We start from the raw sequence: 19,574 nt of genomic DNA on the forward strand, positions 1-19,574 counted from the left end.
TGGACTCTCTTATGCTCCATTCGCCTGAAATGCGGTGTTGCCCAACGATGTGCACCTAACACGTGCGCTTAACAGCAGGTGCCTAGAACGGGCGTCTTAGGAACGTGCGCCTATAAACGGGCGTCTTAGAAACGTGCGCCTGTCCTAGTAGCGTGCGCTTAGTCGATGTGCGCCTATCGCGTGCGCGAGCAGCGTGCGCCGAGCAACGTGCACCGAGCAACGTGCACCTATCGCGTGCGCCGAGCAAGCAACGTGCGCTCAATTGGCGAAGATGAGTAGGCAGGCAAAATGGCGACCTCCTAGGCGGGCTGCCTCGTAGGCAGGCCCAGTTAGTCCACACTTCCTCGGAGACCAAGTAAAGATGTACGCCTTACCTTGTCTTCGGCGCTTTCCAGCTGCGACCCGGGCGGTCTCCGGCTGCGGGGGGAGAGGGGAGTAAGTTCACAGCCGCGCTTAAGGAAGTGCACCCGCTGCCTCTAGGCCGCGCCCGAACTCGTCTCGCTCGGGGGCCAAGTCCACGCCGGGACCGAGGCTGCCTCTAGGCCACGCCCGAACTCGTCACGCTCAAGGGCCAAGCGGCACCCGAGCTCTTCTCACTCGAGGGCTGGGTCCCTGCCGCGAACCGGCCACCGGACCGAGGCTCTTACCTCCAAGGGACCATGGAAGTCAGCTCGGGAAACTCAACTGGGTGAGTGACCGCCTGGTATCACCACAGGAGTGCGGGGCTCGTCTTCAGTAGGTTTCTTCTATGAATTTAGTCGTTAGAATTTGGAAACACGCTCAGCGAGCGTGAGGTAGCTCCAAACTGCTTTGGAGACGGAAATTACTAAATTGCTGCACTTCCTGTGGGGGTATATGTACCCATACTGACGTCAGATCCGTCTCCAACTGCTAGCATGAGCACACTATACCCACTTGTTTTGAGTCCATCTGCTACACGCTAGGAAATGGGGGCATGGTCAGCAATGACAATATCCCCTATCTGTGCATCCAGTATCCTAAAGAAACTGTTGGAACTCAGTAAAAAAATAGTCCAGCCTGGATTGTGTAGTGTGTGCCCTAGAAAGATGTGTGAAATCCCGCTCTAGAGGGTGCAATGTATGCCATACATCAACTAAATGCAGTGTTTTCTCTTAGAAGGGAAGCCCCTTACTTGGCACCCCCTGTGCTTTGGCTGAAGATCTGTCCCAAGCTGGATCTTTAACAGCATTAAAATCTCCCACCACAAGTAACATATCTATATAAGGAAGAAGGCATGTAGTTCTTTAAAAAATGAAGGATTGTACACATTCGGGGCATAAATATTGCACAAGATGAGAGGTGCCTGGTTAAATTCAGTCTCCAAAATAAAAAATCTACCCTTCGGGTCTTATTTCTTTCAAAATTTGAATGGGAAAGGACAGTCTGCTCAATATAGCTACCCCAGCGGACCTAGTACTGGCTGAGGAAAAATGTACAGAGCGCACCCATCTTTGACTCAGCTTACCATGTTCAATGTTGGTCAGATGAGTCTCCTGCAAGAATGCAATATCAGCTGACATTTTGCTAAGAGCCTGCAAAATCTTAGATCTTTTAATGGGAGAAATGATTCCCCCCACATTCCAGGAAAAAATGTTAGTATTGCGATTACTCATGATCAGTATCTGATGGTATGTAACAAAACAGTATAAAGAATTCTGTGGTGAGGCGTGGGCCTCCCAGCTGAACCCCCCCCTCCTGTCCACCATAATACACTGCCTGAACAAACCAGCCTAGTAATTAGTGGAGCTTATGGAGCCGTCCCTTGTTCTCTTTTTCCCTTTTTTTTATCTCATCCCCCCCCCCCTCTCTCATTCATTCTACCCCCCTTCCCCCAAGAACTCTATCCTCTACCTGCTGCCCTAATGATAGCAGGCGGAGATCACCTCAATACAGTGCCCAGCCCTCGCACCCCCACCCCGATATTATAACATTAGCAGTTTGAAAGTTGGATTGGCAATAACACAGAGATCTCCCTTAGCCAAGGATGATCAGGAGTTGCCGATCATCCTGTCAGCCAGATCATCCTGCCACAATACCATACACAACCCTTCAGTAAATAAATCAGTCTCATGAAAAAGGTCCCATTGTGCCATCCCAGAGTCTACAAGAAAGCATGTGTTCGCAAATGTACTACAAGGAAACCAGAACCATCAAAGAACCATATGTGAACCAGACTAGCTGGGGGTAAACAGGCATACCCATCAAGTGTTAGGGCAGTGGGAAAATAGTAAAAAAACAAAAAGTAAAAAAACAAAAAACAATAGAGTAACCCCCAGTTATCTGTTCTACGCCATCTGAAAAGAAATAAGAAGAGCTAGTCCATTCCCACAGTACCTTAAGATACAGAAACATTGAAACTTAGAAAACTCTGGCCCATGAGCCAACATCTTTCTGCCATGTGTCTGGGTGTTCCATAAAATCTGACTTCACAAAGGAATGAGTCCCCTGCAGATCAGGGATCAGGTAGCCCATTGGCGAAGACTGTGTAGAGATAGAGCGCTGAATAGCCGCCGCTTCCATGAACCGCTGGACACCTGCTTCGGTTTGGACCCTCTTTTTTGCTGGGAAGACAAGAGCCGCCCGTATGCCTCTCTCATACAGTTGAGAATATGGCGCCAGGGCATGCCACTGCGCAGAGACTACCGCCGAGAAATCTTGAAAAATTAACACTGGTTGATTGTCATATTTCAACTTAGCCCTTGTCAGAGGGCCCACAGAACTCCAACTTTGTGAGCATAGTTCATGATTTTTATGATCCACCCACGGTTTCTCGTGCTCAGCGCGCTTTGGACCCAAACGATATGCTCATTCCACAGTGAATGACCCTTTCAGGTCAGTGAGGTTCAGTGCCGTGGGGAGCCACTCCTCGATAACGCGAGGGAGGGTGTATTCAGCTATACTTTCCAGGAGCCCCACTAACCTCAAGTTTGATCGCCGGGAGCGATTCTCCAGATCGTCTAGTTTAATTGTTTGCTTATCCAGCACTGCTTTCAGTTCCGCAATGTCTGTCTGGGCCTTTTGGAGGCCATCTTGATTATCCGAGACACGTGTTTCAATCTCCGAAAAGCGGCATTCAAATGCTGCCATGCCGTAATTTATCTCCTGCAGCTGGGTTGAAATTTTCTGGAGTTCTGGTGAGATCGCGGCTAAAACCGCCGCAGTCAGGTCTGTCAGGGAGCTTTGTGAGCGGTGTTTGAATCTGCCATGCTGCCCGCTTCTTCCGGCATCACCTCGGGCATTCAAGCCTTGCTGCACTCCCGGTCCTTATCTTTGTCTCTCTTCCCTGCCCTGGCCGCCATCAGGGGTCAAGCGGGCACCAAATTTCTTGATCGGCACCGCTTAAGAGAGGGAGGTCCCGGTAATTGGATTGGTAGGATAGCGAGGGCTTGGGCTCAGCAACAGGAGATAGCAAATGTTGCTTACCTGATGTAACAGGTGTTCTCACAGGACAGCAGGATGTTAGTCCTCACAAATGGGTGACATCGAGGATGGAGCCCACCACGGAAAACTTCTGTCAAAGTTTAAACAGAACTTTGGCTGGCCCCTACTGGGCATGCCCAGCAAGGCACTGACCCTGCAGCCAGCAGGGGTCTCCCTTCAGTCTGATTTTCAAAGCTACAGGCAGTGCCTAGAAAGTAAAAATAAAACGAACCCAACACCGCGGGGAGGCGGGCGGGTTTCGTGAGGACTAACATCCTGCTGTCCTGTGAGAACACCTGTTACATCAGGTAAGCAACATTTGCTTTCTCACAGGACAAGCAGGATGGTTGTCCTCACAAATGGGTGAGTACCGAGCTGAGGATGTCCCGACTTGCACCAAATGTACCCAACGGTGTGCAGCAAGCACAATAAGTGAGGAGAAATTTGGGAAAGGGCATCCGCACCCAACCGGGTAGGTGGAAGGGTGTTGGTACATCAGGTTGGAAAAAGGTTACGCAAGACAGACTGGCCGAAGATGGAGTCCTGTCTTCCAGCTTTGTCCAAACAATAATGGGCTGCAAAGGTATGGAGAGAACTCCAGGTTGCAGCTTTGCAGATGTCAGGAAGCGGTACCGATCGAAGGTGTGCCACTGACGTCGCCATGGCCCTCACAGAGTGTGCTTTAACACGGTCTTGAAAAGGAATGCCAGCTTGCTGATAGCAAAAAGAAATGCAGTCCGCCAACCAGGAAGAAAGAGCCTGCTTACCCACAGGTTGTCCCAACTTATTAGGATGGAAAGAGACGAATAATTGAGTGCTCTTCCTATGGGAAACTGTACGGTCTAGGTAAAAAGCTAGAGCTCGTTTACAGTCTAGGGTATGCAGGGTCTGCTCTCCAGAGTTGGAGTGGGGCCTGGGAAAAAAGATAGGTAGTATGATGGATTGATTGATATGAAACTCAGAAACTACCTTAGGTAAAAATTTAGGATGAGTGCGGAGTACCGCGCGGTCCTGCAGGAGCTTAGTGTAAGGCGGATAGGTAACTAGGGCCTGTAATTCACTAACCCTGCGAGCTGAAGTAATAGCCAAAAGGAATAACACTTTCCAAGTGAGATATTTAAAGTCACAGGAGTGCAGAGGTTCGAAAGGAGGTTTCATAAGACGACCAAGAACCAGGTTAAGGTCCCAGGATGGGGCCGGAGGACGCAAGGGCGGCTTTAGATGGAGTAAGCCCTTAAGAAAGCGTGTTACTAGGGGTTGTACTGAAATAGAATTACCCCCAATACCCTTATGGAAGGCGGCTACCGCACTGACATGCATTCTGATAGAAGAGGTTTTAAGACCTGATTCAGAGAGATGCCATAAATAGTCCAAGAATTTGGAGATTGGACAGGAAAGGGGATCAAGGGACTGAGAAGTGCACCATGATGTGTACCTTTTCCATTTGTATGAGTAAGACTTTCTTGTGGAAGGCTTTCGTGAAGCTATCAGGACTCGAGAAACGGAATCTGAAAGGTTGAAAGGCTGAAGGACTAACCTTTCAACATCCATGCCGTCAGGGACAAGACTTGGAGGTTGGGATGGAGGAGGCATCCGTCGTTTTGAGTGAGCAGATGCGGGTCCTTTCCCAGAGGAATGTGCCTGCGGATGGAGAGATCCTGGAGTATTGGAAACCATACTTGGCGTGGCCAGTAAGGTGCTATCAGGATCATGGTTCCTCCGTCCTGGCGTAGCTTCACGAGAGTCTTTGACACAAGAGGGAGTGGAGGGAATGCATAGAGCAGACCTGTTGTCCACTTGAGGGAGAATGCATCCCTCGGTCGAGAGTGCTGGCTCCGAATGAGAGAGCAGTAATCGTCCACTTTGTGGTTCTGAGGGGACGCAAAGAGGTCTATGCGGGGAGAACCCCACTTGTGAAACAGAGAGGTCGCTACCAGAGGATCGAGTGACCACTCGTGTGGTTGGAAGACACGGCTCAGCCGGTCTGCCAATACATTGTCTACTCCCGGCAGGTAAGTGGCCCTGAGGTACATGGAGTGGGAGAGGGCTTCCGCCCAGATCTGCGCAGCTTCCTGACACAGAAGGAAGGAGCCTGTGCCTCCCTGCTTGTTTATGTACCACATGGCCACCTGGTTGTCCGTCTGGATTAAGATTATTTGATGAAAGAGATGATCTTTGAAAGTGCGGAGCGCATAGCGGATTGCTCGAAGTTCCAGGAAATTGATCTGGTGTTCGGCTTCCTCTTTGGACCATAACCCTTGGGTTTGAAAGGCGTCCACATGGGCTCCCCAACCGATGTGAGAAGCGTCGGTGGTTAGGATTACTTGCGGATCCGGTGGAAGAAAGGGTAAGCCCTGAAGGAGGTTGACCTGAGTCGTCCACCAGGTTAAGGATAGGCGCAGCGCCTGTGTGACTGTGACTATGGAGGACAGAGGCTGAAAAGCTTGAATCCATTGGTGTCGTAGAGTCCATTGTGTTACTCTCATGGCTAGTCGGGTCATGGGAGTGACTTGAACCGAGGATGCCATGTGCCCTAGGAGAATGAGGAACTGGCGAGCCGTGGCAGTGTTCTGAAACTGGAGCTGGCGAGCCAGGGACATTAGGGTGTGGACCCTCTGAAGAGGAAGGTAAGCCTTTGCCTGTAAGGTGTCCAAGTCTGCTCCAATGAAGGATAAGGTTTGAGACGGGACTAAGCAAGATTTCTCGTAATTGACGAGAAACCCTAAGGAAAGGAGTGTTTGAATTGTCAATTTTAGGGAGGATTGAGCTATCTGTTGGGTGGAGGCCCTGATTAGCCAATCGTCCAGGTATGGGTAGACGTGGACACCTTCCTTCCTTAGGAATGCTGCTACCACTACGAGACATTTGGTAAAGACTCGTGGGGCAGAAGCTAGACCGAAAGGGAGGACACGGTATTGATAATGTTCGTGGCCTACTAGAAACCGCAGATATTTGCGATGGGATTGTGTGATCGCAATATGGGTATAAGCGTCCTTGAGGTCGAGAGAGCACAGCCAATCCCCTCTTTGGAGCAGAGGGAGCAGCGCGCCTAGGGTTACCATTTTGAACTTCTCTTTTTGAAGGTATTTGTTCAGGGCTCGAAGGTCCAAAATGGGACGTAGTCCCCCTGATTTCTTTGGTGTTAGGAAGTATCTGGAATAGAATCCCTTGCCTCGTTGAGAGGGAGGAACGGGTTCTATAGCATTTGATTGCAGAAGAAGGGATACTTCCTGTTGTAATTGAGCCAAATGGGTGGATAGACTCCACGCTTGAAGGGGCGGGGAGTCTGCCGGAAGAGTTATGAAGTTGAGGTGGTAACCCTGTGCGATAATTGTTAGCACCCACTGATCTGAGGTGATCTGCAACCAAGGTTGTAGAAAATGGTACAGTCGACCTCCTACAGGGATGTCCGGAAGAGGGGTTTGGCATGTGTTCCCTACAGGGGAGTCAAAGGCCAGCCGCAGGCCCAGGAGGAGGGGCTACAGTAGGCCCTTGTTTCCTAGGCTGACGCGGCTGAGGCCTAGTAGAGGATCGAGCTGGACGAGGCCTGGCCGATGGAGGGTAATAACGGCGTGGTCGAAAGAATGACTTCTTAGAGTCTTTCTTTTGCGGTTGCTTGGAGGTCAGCTCAGGTGGGACAGATGAGAGTTGTTTCAACGTCTCATGGTGGTCTTTTAACTCCGCCACAATCTGCTGAATTTGTTCTGCAAACAAATTATCGCCTAAGCAGGGTAAATCAGCAAGACGATCCTGAACCTCTGGGCGAAGGTTGGATGATTTTAACCAAGCCCAACGTCTGGCTGAGATGGCTGTGGCTGAAACTTTTGTGGAAGCATCGAATATGTCGTAGGCAGTCCTTATCTCGTGCTTCCCTGCCTCAAATCCCTTGTGAAGAAGGGCTTGAAGCTGCGGTTGGTATTGGTCTGGCAACGTGTCAGCATAGTCTTGCATCTGCTTAAGGATAGCTCTGTTGTACTGAGTCATGTAAAGTTGATATGAAGCTATGCGTGAAATCAACATAGCTCCATGATAGACTTTCCGTCCAACACTATCTAGGAACTTGTTGTCCCTGGTAGGTGGGGTAGAAGAGTGTGGCTTAAGACGCTTGGCCTTCTTCTGTGCGGACTCAACCACAACAGAGCAATGATCCAGTTGAGGTTTTTGGAAACCTGGTGCTGACTGGACAAGGTAGGTGGAGTCAGCTTTTTTGTTAACTGGGGACACTGATGAAGGAGATTCCCAGTTTTTCTTGAGCAGATCCAAAAACACCTGGTGTATAGGGATGGAAGCGATGATTTTTGGAGCATCCAGAAATTGAAGGAGTTCCATCATCTGGTGTCTGTCATCAGCTTCAGATTGTAGTTGAAAAGGTACAACTTCTGACATTTCTTTCACAAAATTAATGAAAGATAGATCCTCAGGAGGAGATCTTTTTCTACTCTCTGTAGGAGATGGTGGCGAAGGTAAATCTGTGTCAGAAGATGTATCATCATCATCGCCCCAGGTATCGTAGGGATCAAGTGGGGCTTGTAGCCCTGATGGACCTGGCTGAGGCTCTGAAGGCATCGATGGAAACCGAGGTGGAATCGGTGCCGTAGGTGGAACCAGAAATGGCATCGATGGCTTCGGTGCTGCCGATGGAATCGGTGCCTGGCGTGGAATGGATGGAACCGAAGGATATATCGGTGGAGATATACCAGAAGGCACCGATGGAACCACCCCGGAAGGGGGAATCCGGAACGGTGTTTCTCCTGCCGATGAAAATCCAGTCTGAGACGGTGGTGTTGTCGATGGTACTGGAATCACCGATGGAAGGGCCGTCATGAGCGCCTCCATGCGGCTCAGTAGCGGTGCTAGCGCTTGTATGAACGGCTCGGTGGTCGGTTCCCTCCTCGGTGGCGAAGCCGGTGCCGGTGTCGGTGTCGGGGGCGGCACTGGAACCGGTGCCGGAGACGGTGTCGATGGAGGTTGCAATTTCTTCATCGCTTTCTCGATGGCCTCCTGGACCAGCCGGTCCAGTTCTGCCCGGAGACCAGGGGTAACCATACCCGGCTCGACGGGAGAAGGAGGCTGAGGCAGGGCCGGAGGGACCACCGTAACCGGTGGGATCACGGCCCCCGCACCCCGGGAGGGTGAGGGTTTCCTCGATGCCGACTAACGAGACATGGAGGGTGTCCGGTCTGTTCGCGGCTTCTTTGTCGGTGGCTCGGCTTGAGCAGAGGTCGATGGCTGTGGATCCTCGACAGGCCGAGACTTATGCCGTCGATAGCGGTGCTTTTCCTTCCGATCCCCTCGCCCATCCGGGGAAGGGACTGGAGTCGACGGCCGAGAAGCGATCGATGGCGGACGGTCACCGGAAGGTTGACGATGATGGTACAACTTCGACGGTGCCGGTTCCGATGACGTCGATGCTATCGATGGCGTTGGGGTGGGTGCATGGAAGAGGAGCCCCATCTTCTCCATCCTGGCTTTGCGACCCTTGGGTGTCATTAAGGCACATTTGGTGCAAGTCAGGACATCATGCTCACTACCCAAACACATTACACAAACCCTGTGGGGGTCTGTGATGGACATAGTCCGGGTACAATCCGGACAACTGCGGAACCCCGTTGCCATGGCCTGAAGCCAAAATTTAGGCTGGGGATCGGTAAGTGCCAACAGGCCTCAAGGGACAAAATCGACGGTAGTCGATGGAAAAAAGGCAAAAAACTTACCGGGTTCCGTAAGATGACTAAAAATTTGTCGAAGGGAGACCCCTGAGGGGCAAATTTTCTTAGGAAATTAACTTCCAAATTCCTGTCAGGAACGTGGTTAGAGAGCTCCTTTCACCGCGTGGCAACTGCTGCGCGGAAAAAAGAAGACTGAAGGGAGACCCCTGCTGGCTGCAGGGTCAGTGCCTTGCTGGGCATGCCCAGTAGGGGCCAGTCAAAGTTCTGTTTAAACTTTGACAGAAGTTTTCCGTGGTGGGCTCCATCCTCGATGTCACCCATTTGTGAGGACAACCATCCTGCTTGTCCTGTGAGAACACATCCTCTCCTGTCAGAGTATCACATAATCCCCCATGCATATTCATTATGGATATCCTGAAAATCTTGCCTGTTTGTGGCTCTTGAGAACTGGAATTGGCCACCCCTGCTGTAGAGGATCTTTTTCCCAGCCTTCTTTAAAAGAACCAGTAGAAACCAATAACTCCTTCTAGAAACTTCCCCACTTGCTAACATACAAGTTCTAAAACCATTTACTATATCATCAAGTGGCAGCTCATTTTAACAGCACCGTGGGGGGGGGTTTCTCCAGATTACTCCAAAAGAAAAGCTGGGGCTCCTCCACTCAAAGTCTCTTCCAGGGCATACTCCAAAACATGGATCCAGTTTAGGAGCCATATCACATAAGTATTTGATAAGGCATCACTGTAGATCAGAAGGATCCAATAGATGTGGTTTATAAAGATTTGTGGTGTGACTCAACTTGAATATGACACCTAGCTCTAGAGATCACATTGTCAAGGTAGAGACTGTAGGATATAGGTTTCTTGGTTACTCTGGTTCATTCAGATTTTCCTGGTGAATATTATGCCTTTATTGTTTTTGAGGTATTTAATTGCCTTTTGTGTTTTTATCTTTTTTTCTGATCTGTTTTAATTTAATGTGTTGCTGTGGAATTTTCAATTTATTGGTGTGTCTTGTGTCTTTCTTGTATGTTAGTATTGTATTTATTTATACATTGCATAAAGCAGGTTACAGTAAGATAATTGCTCTGCATTATTTGCCATGCAATCAGTTCTGGAAAGGCAGGCTTATAAATCAGTGGACGAAAATATTTTCACTGAAAATGGTGGACACCTGGAATAGACTGGGATGCTTCAACACTGACCATGCTCAAGCACACCTGAAACAAAGGGAACTTCAGAGGCAAGAGGAACATAACCAGAGATCTAGAAGGCTCTGTAGCAGCACAGTAGGCAACTACAAATGACTAAACTGGATGGCCTACGTGGAACTCATCTGTGCCATCTGTTTTTTTGCTGTCATCTAAAGCAGCATGCTTAAAATCTTACCTTAGTGAGTTTTCCTTTCATCTTTTTCATATTCATTATGTGAATAAACCATTCTAACAATAAGAATCTGCACCTAGGTTTCATTTCACACCTCTGTCACTAAAAGAAAATTTAAAATATCTTAGAAACTCAATCAAAAAATTAGTTGACTTAGGGAATGGCCTCTGCTATGACTGGCAACAGTAGCATGGGATCTTCTTAGTATTTGGGTACTTGCCAGGTTCTTATGGCCTGATTGGACCACTGTTGGAAACAGGATGCTGGGCTTGATGGACCCTTGAGGTGACCCAGCATGGCAATTTCTTATGTTCTTGGAAAAATAAAGAAGTTATGGTTCCAGCCATAATTTTTATGAGCAGGGTAATTATATATATATCTATCTATCTATCTATAGAAATTTTTTTTTTTTTTTTTTTTTTTTTTTAACTTTTATGCTTATTTTTGCAATGTTTCTTTTCACCTATCTGCTCCTCTTTCCCCTTTCCTTGAGACTGGACATGCAGATAGCTAATTTCCAGCTTTGATCAGTGTTAATGCTTGCACACACAACAGAACCAACCTGCTATGGCTTTTTCAGTAAAGACCCCTTCCAATTTATGCCCATGGTAAAAATTACAGAAAGTTGTATAACTCAAATGTCAATGTCACTTACGGCTCATCCTTTAAGCTCACAGCAAACTTTCCTCTAGAATCACCATCAGACTGACTGCTGTGAAAAGACCCTGCTACTAGTGAAAATCTCCCATCCTCTAGGTAAGAGGACTGAACATTAGGAAGTCTGCAAGAAAAAAAAAAATCACGAAGCAAGTTTAGGAAAGGATTAACAAAAAAAGAAAAAAAAAAAAAAAAAAAAGACATCTGCATTCAACTTCAGGCATTAGTCAAGAAAAAGAAAAAAAGCACTTTTTAAATTCACAATATTCCTCCAGTACAGTAAAATGGAAGGAAAGCATTACAAAAATCAGTTATTCTATAGCAACTAATAAATGAGGAAATTAATTCTTACCTGATAATATACTTTCCTTGAATCCAGCCATGCCAGTCCAGACATGGGTTTATGCCTCCCAACAAGCAGATGAAAACGAGAACTACCATGTTTGCTGATGTCACCCTATATAAGCTCCCAATGCTGACCTCATTTTGGTAATATTCTATATAAACTAGATTGTAAGCCCACTGGGACAGGGAAATACCTACAGTACCCAAATGTAAACCGGTGTGATATCTGATAGATTTTTATATACCGACATTCTATCTTCTATATAAATAAAAATGTAAATGTTCATTTGTTCAAAATCTTAAATCTCTGAAAGTTCTTCACTGATTGCTTTGAAATTTTGACAACGTTGCATTCGAATATGCACGTGTTTTTATATACCTAAATTATATAGATGTCACACCTGTGACAGGTAAAAACATGCTTTTTGGGAAAAACAGCGCCATCTGTTGGACGTACAAGCAACACACGCTATCTACAATATAAATGGGCTCTGACAGACGGCCCGCAAATGCGCAGTAGAGAGCAGCTCTACCGTGCATGTGCAGACCATTGAGCTCTGCGCTACGTGCTGGGTATCACAGAGGGGAGGAGGAAAGGGCAGACGAGTCGCCACTCCGAGAAACGGCTCAGCCCGTTCCTCCCCCGCTGGGGAAGGGGGGAGGGAGTAGGGACTGCCGGACAGTTACACACAGGAGGAGGAAAGGGTAGAAGAGTCGCCAAGCCAGTCCGCTGCTTCACAGTCTGTCTCCGTTTCTACTGAATATAATTTTCTTCCGTAGCTTTGAAGGATTTAGTTAGAACTTGTATTATTATTGAACTTGCTTCAGATGTATCTGCATTGAATTCAAAAGTATCTAAATTGCTCCAGATGTACCTGTTTAAAGACTAAGAGTTTGATTTGCTCAGGTGTATCTGCCTTGAAAACAAAGTGTGTTTTTAACGAAAGTTTTATTAAAGGATTCTTTGAACTTCAGCTGGATTCAGAATATATTTCAACTCAAGGTCAGTGTTTGAAAGACTAATTAAGATCCATATTGATTCTAAAATCATAAATCAAATAAGAGTCCACAAAAATCAGTCCATACAGTTAACAGATAATTACAAGTAGTCTCCCCCAGGTCTGCCCCCCAGTGTGTTGATGGTACATGTTTTGGTACTGCTTTGGCAGCACCAACCACACTGCCAGCTTTAAAGAATGATGCTGCTTCTGTGTTAAACCCCACAGAGGGGGAGGGGGAGAGGTGGCCCATGACTGCACCAAGGAACTCGCTGGATCCTTTACTCAATGCTTCCACATCTTGCTCTACCCCTCAACTGTGGTGATAAGGAACCCAGTGCCACAGTTGAGGAAGCCTTGCCAGAAGAGCTTCTACTCAACCCAGCATGGAGGGAGCCCAAGAAGGCCCTGTTCTGAGGATGAACTCCTATGTTTCATTGACCTGCAAAGCTCCTCCATTTTCCAAGTTTTTTGCTGCTGAATCTTAGTAACATCTAACTGTTATCAGGGCAGTTAGCTGAGACTTGATCTAGTCCCAGGCACCTATAACAGATGATAGGCCATCTGTGATAGACATCTTGCGGCCACAATCTTTGAAACCAATGGAGTGGCCTTCTTAGAACTGGACATCTCAAATTATATAATTTTAAGCTAACACTAAAGATTGCTGTTGAGGAGCTACCAAGGCAGCAAAGCATTTGAAAAAACAGTAAGTTTAGCCCATTATGTCCAAATTTTTTTAAGAAGCTACCTCTAACTAGGATACTGGAACATAATGTCTTAAGTAAAAATGCCATTAGCAGAAAATAAAAAAAATTCTAGTAGAGAGTACACATCCATAGGAAGCTCAGGAGGAAAAAAAAGGCTCATGAGGTAGCACATGTGCAAAACTCTCACATACTCATTAGAAAAAACTAGAGTTGAGAGATTTGGCCATTCTGTGCCATCAAATGTCATCCTGCGAGTCATAGCTAATTCAGCCCTGCTTGTCAAGAGAAATTCTGTGGAATTAATTCTGCAAGACTGATGGCACAAACACATGGAGATACAGGGGCCCACAATAAATTCATTATGCACCCCCCCCCATTTATGTATTTAAATTATCAATTTAGGCGGACTTTGGGACATTTACCTTGCATTTTCCAATTAAGACATCTGAATAACTGACTGTTTATAGCTCATTTGGCTAAATTTACATATTCTCATCCTCTTTATATTAAAAAAAAAAAAAAAGCCTTGTTTTATTCTGAGACACACAAAGTCTTACCTGGCATCACTAATAGTTCTCTCTTTGGCAATAGTTGAAGCAGCAACAGGCATGCCAAGGTTGGAAGAAAACGTGACATTTTCCAAAATTTCACCATTACTTGTAAGAGATTCTACCAAAAAACTTGGAAAAGTCTCATCTTCTATATTCAGGAAATGTTCTGTCATAATGAAACACTGTTTAAAAAAAATAGATTAAATCAGATTTAAAAAATGTACACCATATTCATAATAGTTCAGACAAGCTCGCTCAGGGATGCAGTCTATAAATTTTATAAGATGTCAAGTTAAATCATCTTAAAACAAAAGATTATAGTACCTCTACAGGATATAAATCTTGACAATACAAATTAAGATAAAGTACATAAAAATAATTAAATTGTGTCATAATGTGCCCAAAGCTTAGTTTACACAGGACTTATTGAAGTTTAAAGACAGTACTGCATCCACAATACCCGGCCCACTAGAGCCGCCAATAGAGGCACACTACTTGTACCCTCTCTATAAACAGCCCACCTTGCCTCCACACGCGACCGTGCCCTCTCAATTGCCGGCCCCTCACTATGGAATTCACTGCCACCAATCCTGCGCCTCGAACCCTGTCCTATCAAGTTCAAAAAGAAATTAAAAACTTGGTTAGTCAAACAAGCCTACTTGGAATAGCCCTCTCACCAAATGTCCTCCAATGCGCATCAAATGCTAAGACACCTCTAATCCATCTGCTAAGGTCCTTTATGTTCATTTTATGTTACGGGTATATTTAATGATAATGGTTTTTATTTAATGTTACTAGTGTATCCTATCTTTTCTATGCTGCGCTGTTTCTCCCTCTTCCAGTTACTTCTCCCTGTTAAAATGTAATTTCTAAACCTGCTGTTCAAATGTGAACCAGTGTGATGTCCCCACTAACACTGGTATATAAAAGCTTCATAATAAATAAATAAAATATCTGTCCACAAGCAGAACAGCAACTACATCCATAAATCAATATTCTCTAAAAAAGAACCTTCACATGAATTAGCTGTCACATTAAATGTAAATTACTTCCATATTCTAGATCAGGTGTTTGGCACTTCCCCAGCCATGCAAAGACATTTTCTCAGCATACAGCAGCTGTGGAACTGGGACAAGACCTTGGACTCTTAAAGGAATATCAGGACTAAGCTGCCTGGCCAGCCCCAGTTCTGTGGCTTCCATGTACTGGACACTTCTAGTTCACCACACATTTCATCATTTACTCCACTGCCCCCCTCCCCCTCAGCATTCTGCTACCCGGTAGCCCAGACTAGCATAGTACTGGGCACTTCATAGTTGTATGCTCCTGCTACCTCTCCTAGACTGTTTAGTTCAACTGAACAGAACTAAACAGGGTTCCATAGATAGCTACAGAACATTATACAGTTCAAACTGCAGAAATTAACAGCACAGGAGAGGCACAATACGAGCATCAAGATATCAAAGCACACTGTCACTGCTCTATCACCACAGTGGGATGACAGATTACCCAGAGAAAGATGTTGTGGGGGAAGCTGGATGGTGTCTGGGTTGCAAGAAACTGCTACAGATTCCTCCTACCCTCAAAGAAAAAGGTATGGGCTAAAGGTTTAACACAGAGGTTGGCAACCCCCAGCATACATCCCACTTTTATGGCTGTTCATGAAGGAGAAATTTGGACTTATAGCTAACAATTTGCTTTCCTTGAATTCTGCTAGACCAGTCCAGACTTATGGGATTATGCTACCTTGCCACCAGATGGAGACAGGACCACAACTTTGCTAGCAACGTTACTATATGGAACGGTGCAGAAGAGGCACTTGCCAGTATCCTTATGTCAAAGCAAAGTAGATGAGAAAAATATTTAACACAATGAACAAAACACTTTGAAATAGGAGAGACATCTTTGAACAGTAATCCCCTTCTCAGTATTCCACTACAGAATAAAAGGGAAGAAAGAGAAAAGTAGACAATCCACAGGTTCTTGCCATAAAGAGACCTGAAGGCTCTTATCCAAAGATCAGCATATCACAGCACTGACTTCTCAAGAGGGTTCTAGACTAGTCTAGTAGAATTTAAGGAAAGGAAATTTACAGATAAGAAAAATTTCTCCTTCCCTATCCTGCTATTCCAAACCAGATGTGTTGACATATCCAAACCCATTCTAATGCAGATAGGAAGAAGGCAGGACTGTTTGAGAACTCCTGCCCCCAAAAGCTGCATCTCCCTTGGCTTGTACATCTAACCTATGTCTAGTGAACATATTTAAGGAGAACCAAGTGGGCAATTATTCTCCAGAGTTATTGTTATAGCTTCTTCACAAAAGGAAGTCAGAGTCCTCATTGAATGGGCACAAAGCATCTCCAGAGCCAGTAAGCACTTCAAATATTCAGAGGAGATCTCTTATCTATCTACACAACTATTTCAAAGCTGCCTTTCCCCTTGTGAGAACCAATGAACAGCCAGCCAGCCTATTGGTGTCCCCAGTAGGATTAGTCATCTTTAGATATCCCAAGACTCTATGAACATCCAAAAAGAGGAGTTCTCTTTACCATGGCATTCCCCTTTTGGGAATACTAGGAGTGAGACTGTCTGGTTGAAGTGACAGGGCAACACAACCTTGAGTAAGAAGAACAGCACAGAAAGAAAAGTGACAAACTGCCAAAAAACTAGGAAGGGATCTCTGCAAGATAAGGCTAGTAATACCAATATATAGCTGGCTGAACATATTGCCACTAGAAAAGCAAGTTTGCTTACCATAAACGGTGTTTCTGTAGATAGCAGGATGAATTAGCCATGCTGTTAATGGGACTGTCTATCAAGGCACAGGAGGCGGAGCTTTTCCAAAGCTGTATGCAGAGCTTTGCTCTGTGGCTGCGCATGTGTTGCTGCGCAGGAAGACAGATTCTCCTCAGTCAGTAATTAAGCTGTAGGAATACGTGCAGTATTGACTGTTCAGGGAGGCGGGCGGGTCCGTATGGCTAATTCATCCTATCTACAGAAACACCGTTCACAGGAAAAAGCAAGTTTGCTTACCGTCAATAGCAGGGCTGAATTAGCCATGCTGTTGATGGGAGTTCTAAGCTCCTGGACACGCCATGGATGGTTATTGGTTCTTTAGAATTTGGCGTGACCGAATGTGGACAGTCAATTTCTGGTCACGGATCTATGAAGGTTTGTAAGACTGCTTGACCAAGTTTGGCATCTGCAGTAGCTTGATGGTCAAGACAATAGTGGGAAGTGAATGTATGTAGAGAACACCATGTGGCCGCCTTGCAAATATCCAGAAGAGGAACGTTTCTTAAGTGAGCTATAGAAGTGGAAACTGCACGCACTTGGGCATTCGGTTGTGTAGATAGTACAATGTTCTGCTTTTGGTGACAGTAAAGGATACATTGAGCGATCCAACTTGATATAGTGCACTTTGATACTGGTATTCCGGGTGCATTAGGATTAAAAGAGAGAGTTGAGAAGGTCTGGTATTTGTTTTTTTTCTTATAATATTCTAACGCTCTTTTACAGTCCAGCGTGTGGAGCAGTTTGTCTCTCAAAGTCTGGTGTGGTTTTGGAAAGAAAGTTGGGAGTTCGATTGTTTGATTCAAATGAAAAGCCAAAACCATCTTTGGGAGAAAGGAAGGATGAGTCCAGAGCATCACCTTATGTTTGTAGAATTGTAGATATGGTGGATAGTGAACTAAGGCTTGCAGTTCACTAACTCTACGAGCGGAAGTGACCGCTACCAGAAAAACCACCTTCCAAGTGAGGTATTTGGGATGCACTGATTCCAGTGGTTCAAAGGGGAATTTCATTAATTGCTCTAAAACTATGTTTAGATCCCAGGCTACTGGTGGTTTGGTGACAGGGGGCCGTAAGTGAGTAAGGCCCTTGAACTGTATTACTATTGGATGTGAGGATAATGACAGATGTTGATATGGCTTGTGGAAAGCTGCTATAGCACTCAAGTGAATTCATACTGATGCGGTAGCGAGACCTGAGATATATAACATATGAGGTAATCTAAAAGAACTTCTGGAGAACAGTCTGTAGGGCTTAGATGGTGCGACTCACACCAGGTGGAGTAACACTTCCACTTGGCTCAGTAGTTTTGTCTTGTGGATGGCTTTCTAGCAGCCAATGTCGTCTTGTACTTGAAAAGAGATTCCCTGTTCCATTAGACACACCCTTTCAATCTCCAAGCAGTGAGATGTAGCAAAATCGGATGTAGTAATAAACCGTCGTCTTGTGAGAGTAGGTCGTTGCAGTCTCCCAGGTGAATTGAAGTTATGATCGACAACGTGAGTAGATGCGTGTACCAGGGTTGCTGGGGCCACGCTGGCGCGATGAGTATAAGGTTTGCAGAGTCCTGAACGCACTTCTGAATTGTGCGTGATATGAGTGGAATTGGAGGAAATGCATAAAGGAGGCCTTCCGACCATGATATGAGGAAGGCATCCTGAGACAGTCTTAGATGACTGGGCAGGATGGAGCAAAATTGGTGTACCTTTCTGTATTGTTCGGTAGCAAAAAGATCCACGTCTGGAAACCCCCATTAATCGAAAACATTGTTATTTGTTGATTTCCCACTTGTGCGGATGAAAAATCCTGCTGAGTCTGTCCGCTCGAGTGTTGGCTATGCCCGGGAGGTAAATCGCTTGTAATTGGATCAAACTGCTGTGAGCCCATTCTAGGATGAGGATCGATTCTTTGCATAGGCTCCAAGAACCGGACCCTCCTTGTTTGTTTATATAATACATTGCCACTTGGTTGTCTGTGTATATCATTACTCTTTTGCCCTTCAGATATGAGGCAAATGTTTTGATGGCATTTCTTATTGCTCTCAGTTCCATTAAGTTGATTTGGTAAGTTCGCTCTATCAGGGACCATTGACCTTGTGTGTCTAGGTCAGGGGTCAGGAACCTTTTTGGCTGAGAGAGCCATAAACGCCACATATTTTAAAATGTAATTCCATGAGAGCCATACAATATGTTTAAAACTAAATACAAGTAAATGTGTGCATTTTATACAAGATCACACTTTTAAAGTACAATAAGTCTCTGAAAATATTACACCAGGCCTTAAGACACCAATACATCTCCTATTAGGAAAACGGACCAAGTCAGGCTGCTATAGAGTCCTACACAGAAACTACACGCCAGCAGAAAACCTCACCTGAATCACGTGCTGTCCCTCATCTAACATAGAATAAAGAGACCAAAATGCATAACAAGAAGCATGCAGAAAAAACTGAATTGGAAACTGCAACAAGCCAGAGTCTCTGTATGCAGTGTAACAAAGGAAAAAAGAAACATCACCCATCCTTATAAAACAAATCAAGAAATATAAAATCAGCAGTAAAACTGTACTAACAAAAAGAACATATTTCGAAACAGCTGATGAGTGGAATATCCAATAATTAAAAACTCATAAAACATTTCCAGATACCAACAAAATATTTCGAAATAGCAAACACAAAGACCCAGTAATGAAAAATAAGGATACAAAAATTTTTTTGCTCTGCATACCTGGGAACGTTTGATATCCAGGTGTCCTGAGATTGTTCTGAATTAGCAAGAGGTGGGGTGGCTTGCTTGGAACTTTCTCCTCTCTCAGTCACATACCAGCGCTCTCTCTCACACTGGCTCTCAATGACACACCTATACACATGCTCTCAGTACTCACATATACACATGGTTTTTTCTCTCTCACTTATATAGGCTCTTAATTACACATTTACACACATGCTGTCTATCTTTTTCATGCTTACAAAGGCTTTCAATCACACACACACATACATGCTGTCTTTTTCTCTCACACACAGA

At 45.5% G+C, this 19,574-nt stretch overlaps 1 protein-coding gene across 3 annotated transcripts in view; it reads right to left on the minus strand.

Annotated features, from left to right (window-relative positions):
* The window catches only part of CEP192 (centrosomal protein 192), a 1,292,743-nt gene that overhangs the window by 1,245,702 nt on the left and 27,467 nt on the right, over positions 1-19,574 (minus strand). For 2 of the 3 annotated variants that reach the window (XM_029590938.1, XM_029590940.1), the window contains exons 2-4: positions 14,278-14,365; positions 13,763-13,938; positions 11,151-11,276 (exon numbers count right to left, since the gene is read on the minus strand). In XM_029590938.1, the coding sequence (XP_029446798.1) occupies positions 11,151-11,276; positions 13,763-13,929 (293 nt within the window). In that variant the 5' untranslated portion in view covers positions 13,930-13,938; positions 14,278-14,365. The remainder of the gene's footprint in view (positions 1-11,150; positions 11,277-13,762; positions 13,939-14,277; positions 14,366-19,574) is intronic. The other variant, XM_029590939.1, reaches the window with a different exon arrangement.

Source organism: Rhinatrema bivittatum, chromosome 2 (genome assembly GCF_901001135.1).
Source record: "Rhinatrema bivittatum chromosome 2, aRhiBiv1.1, whole genome shotgun sequence".
Classification (NCBI taxonomy): domain Eukaryota; kingdom Metazoa; phylum Chordata; class Amphibia; order Gymnophiona; family Rhinatrematidae; genus Rhinatrema; species Rhinatrema bivittatum.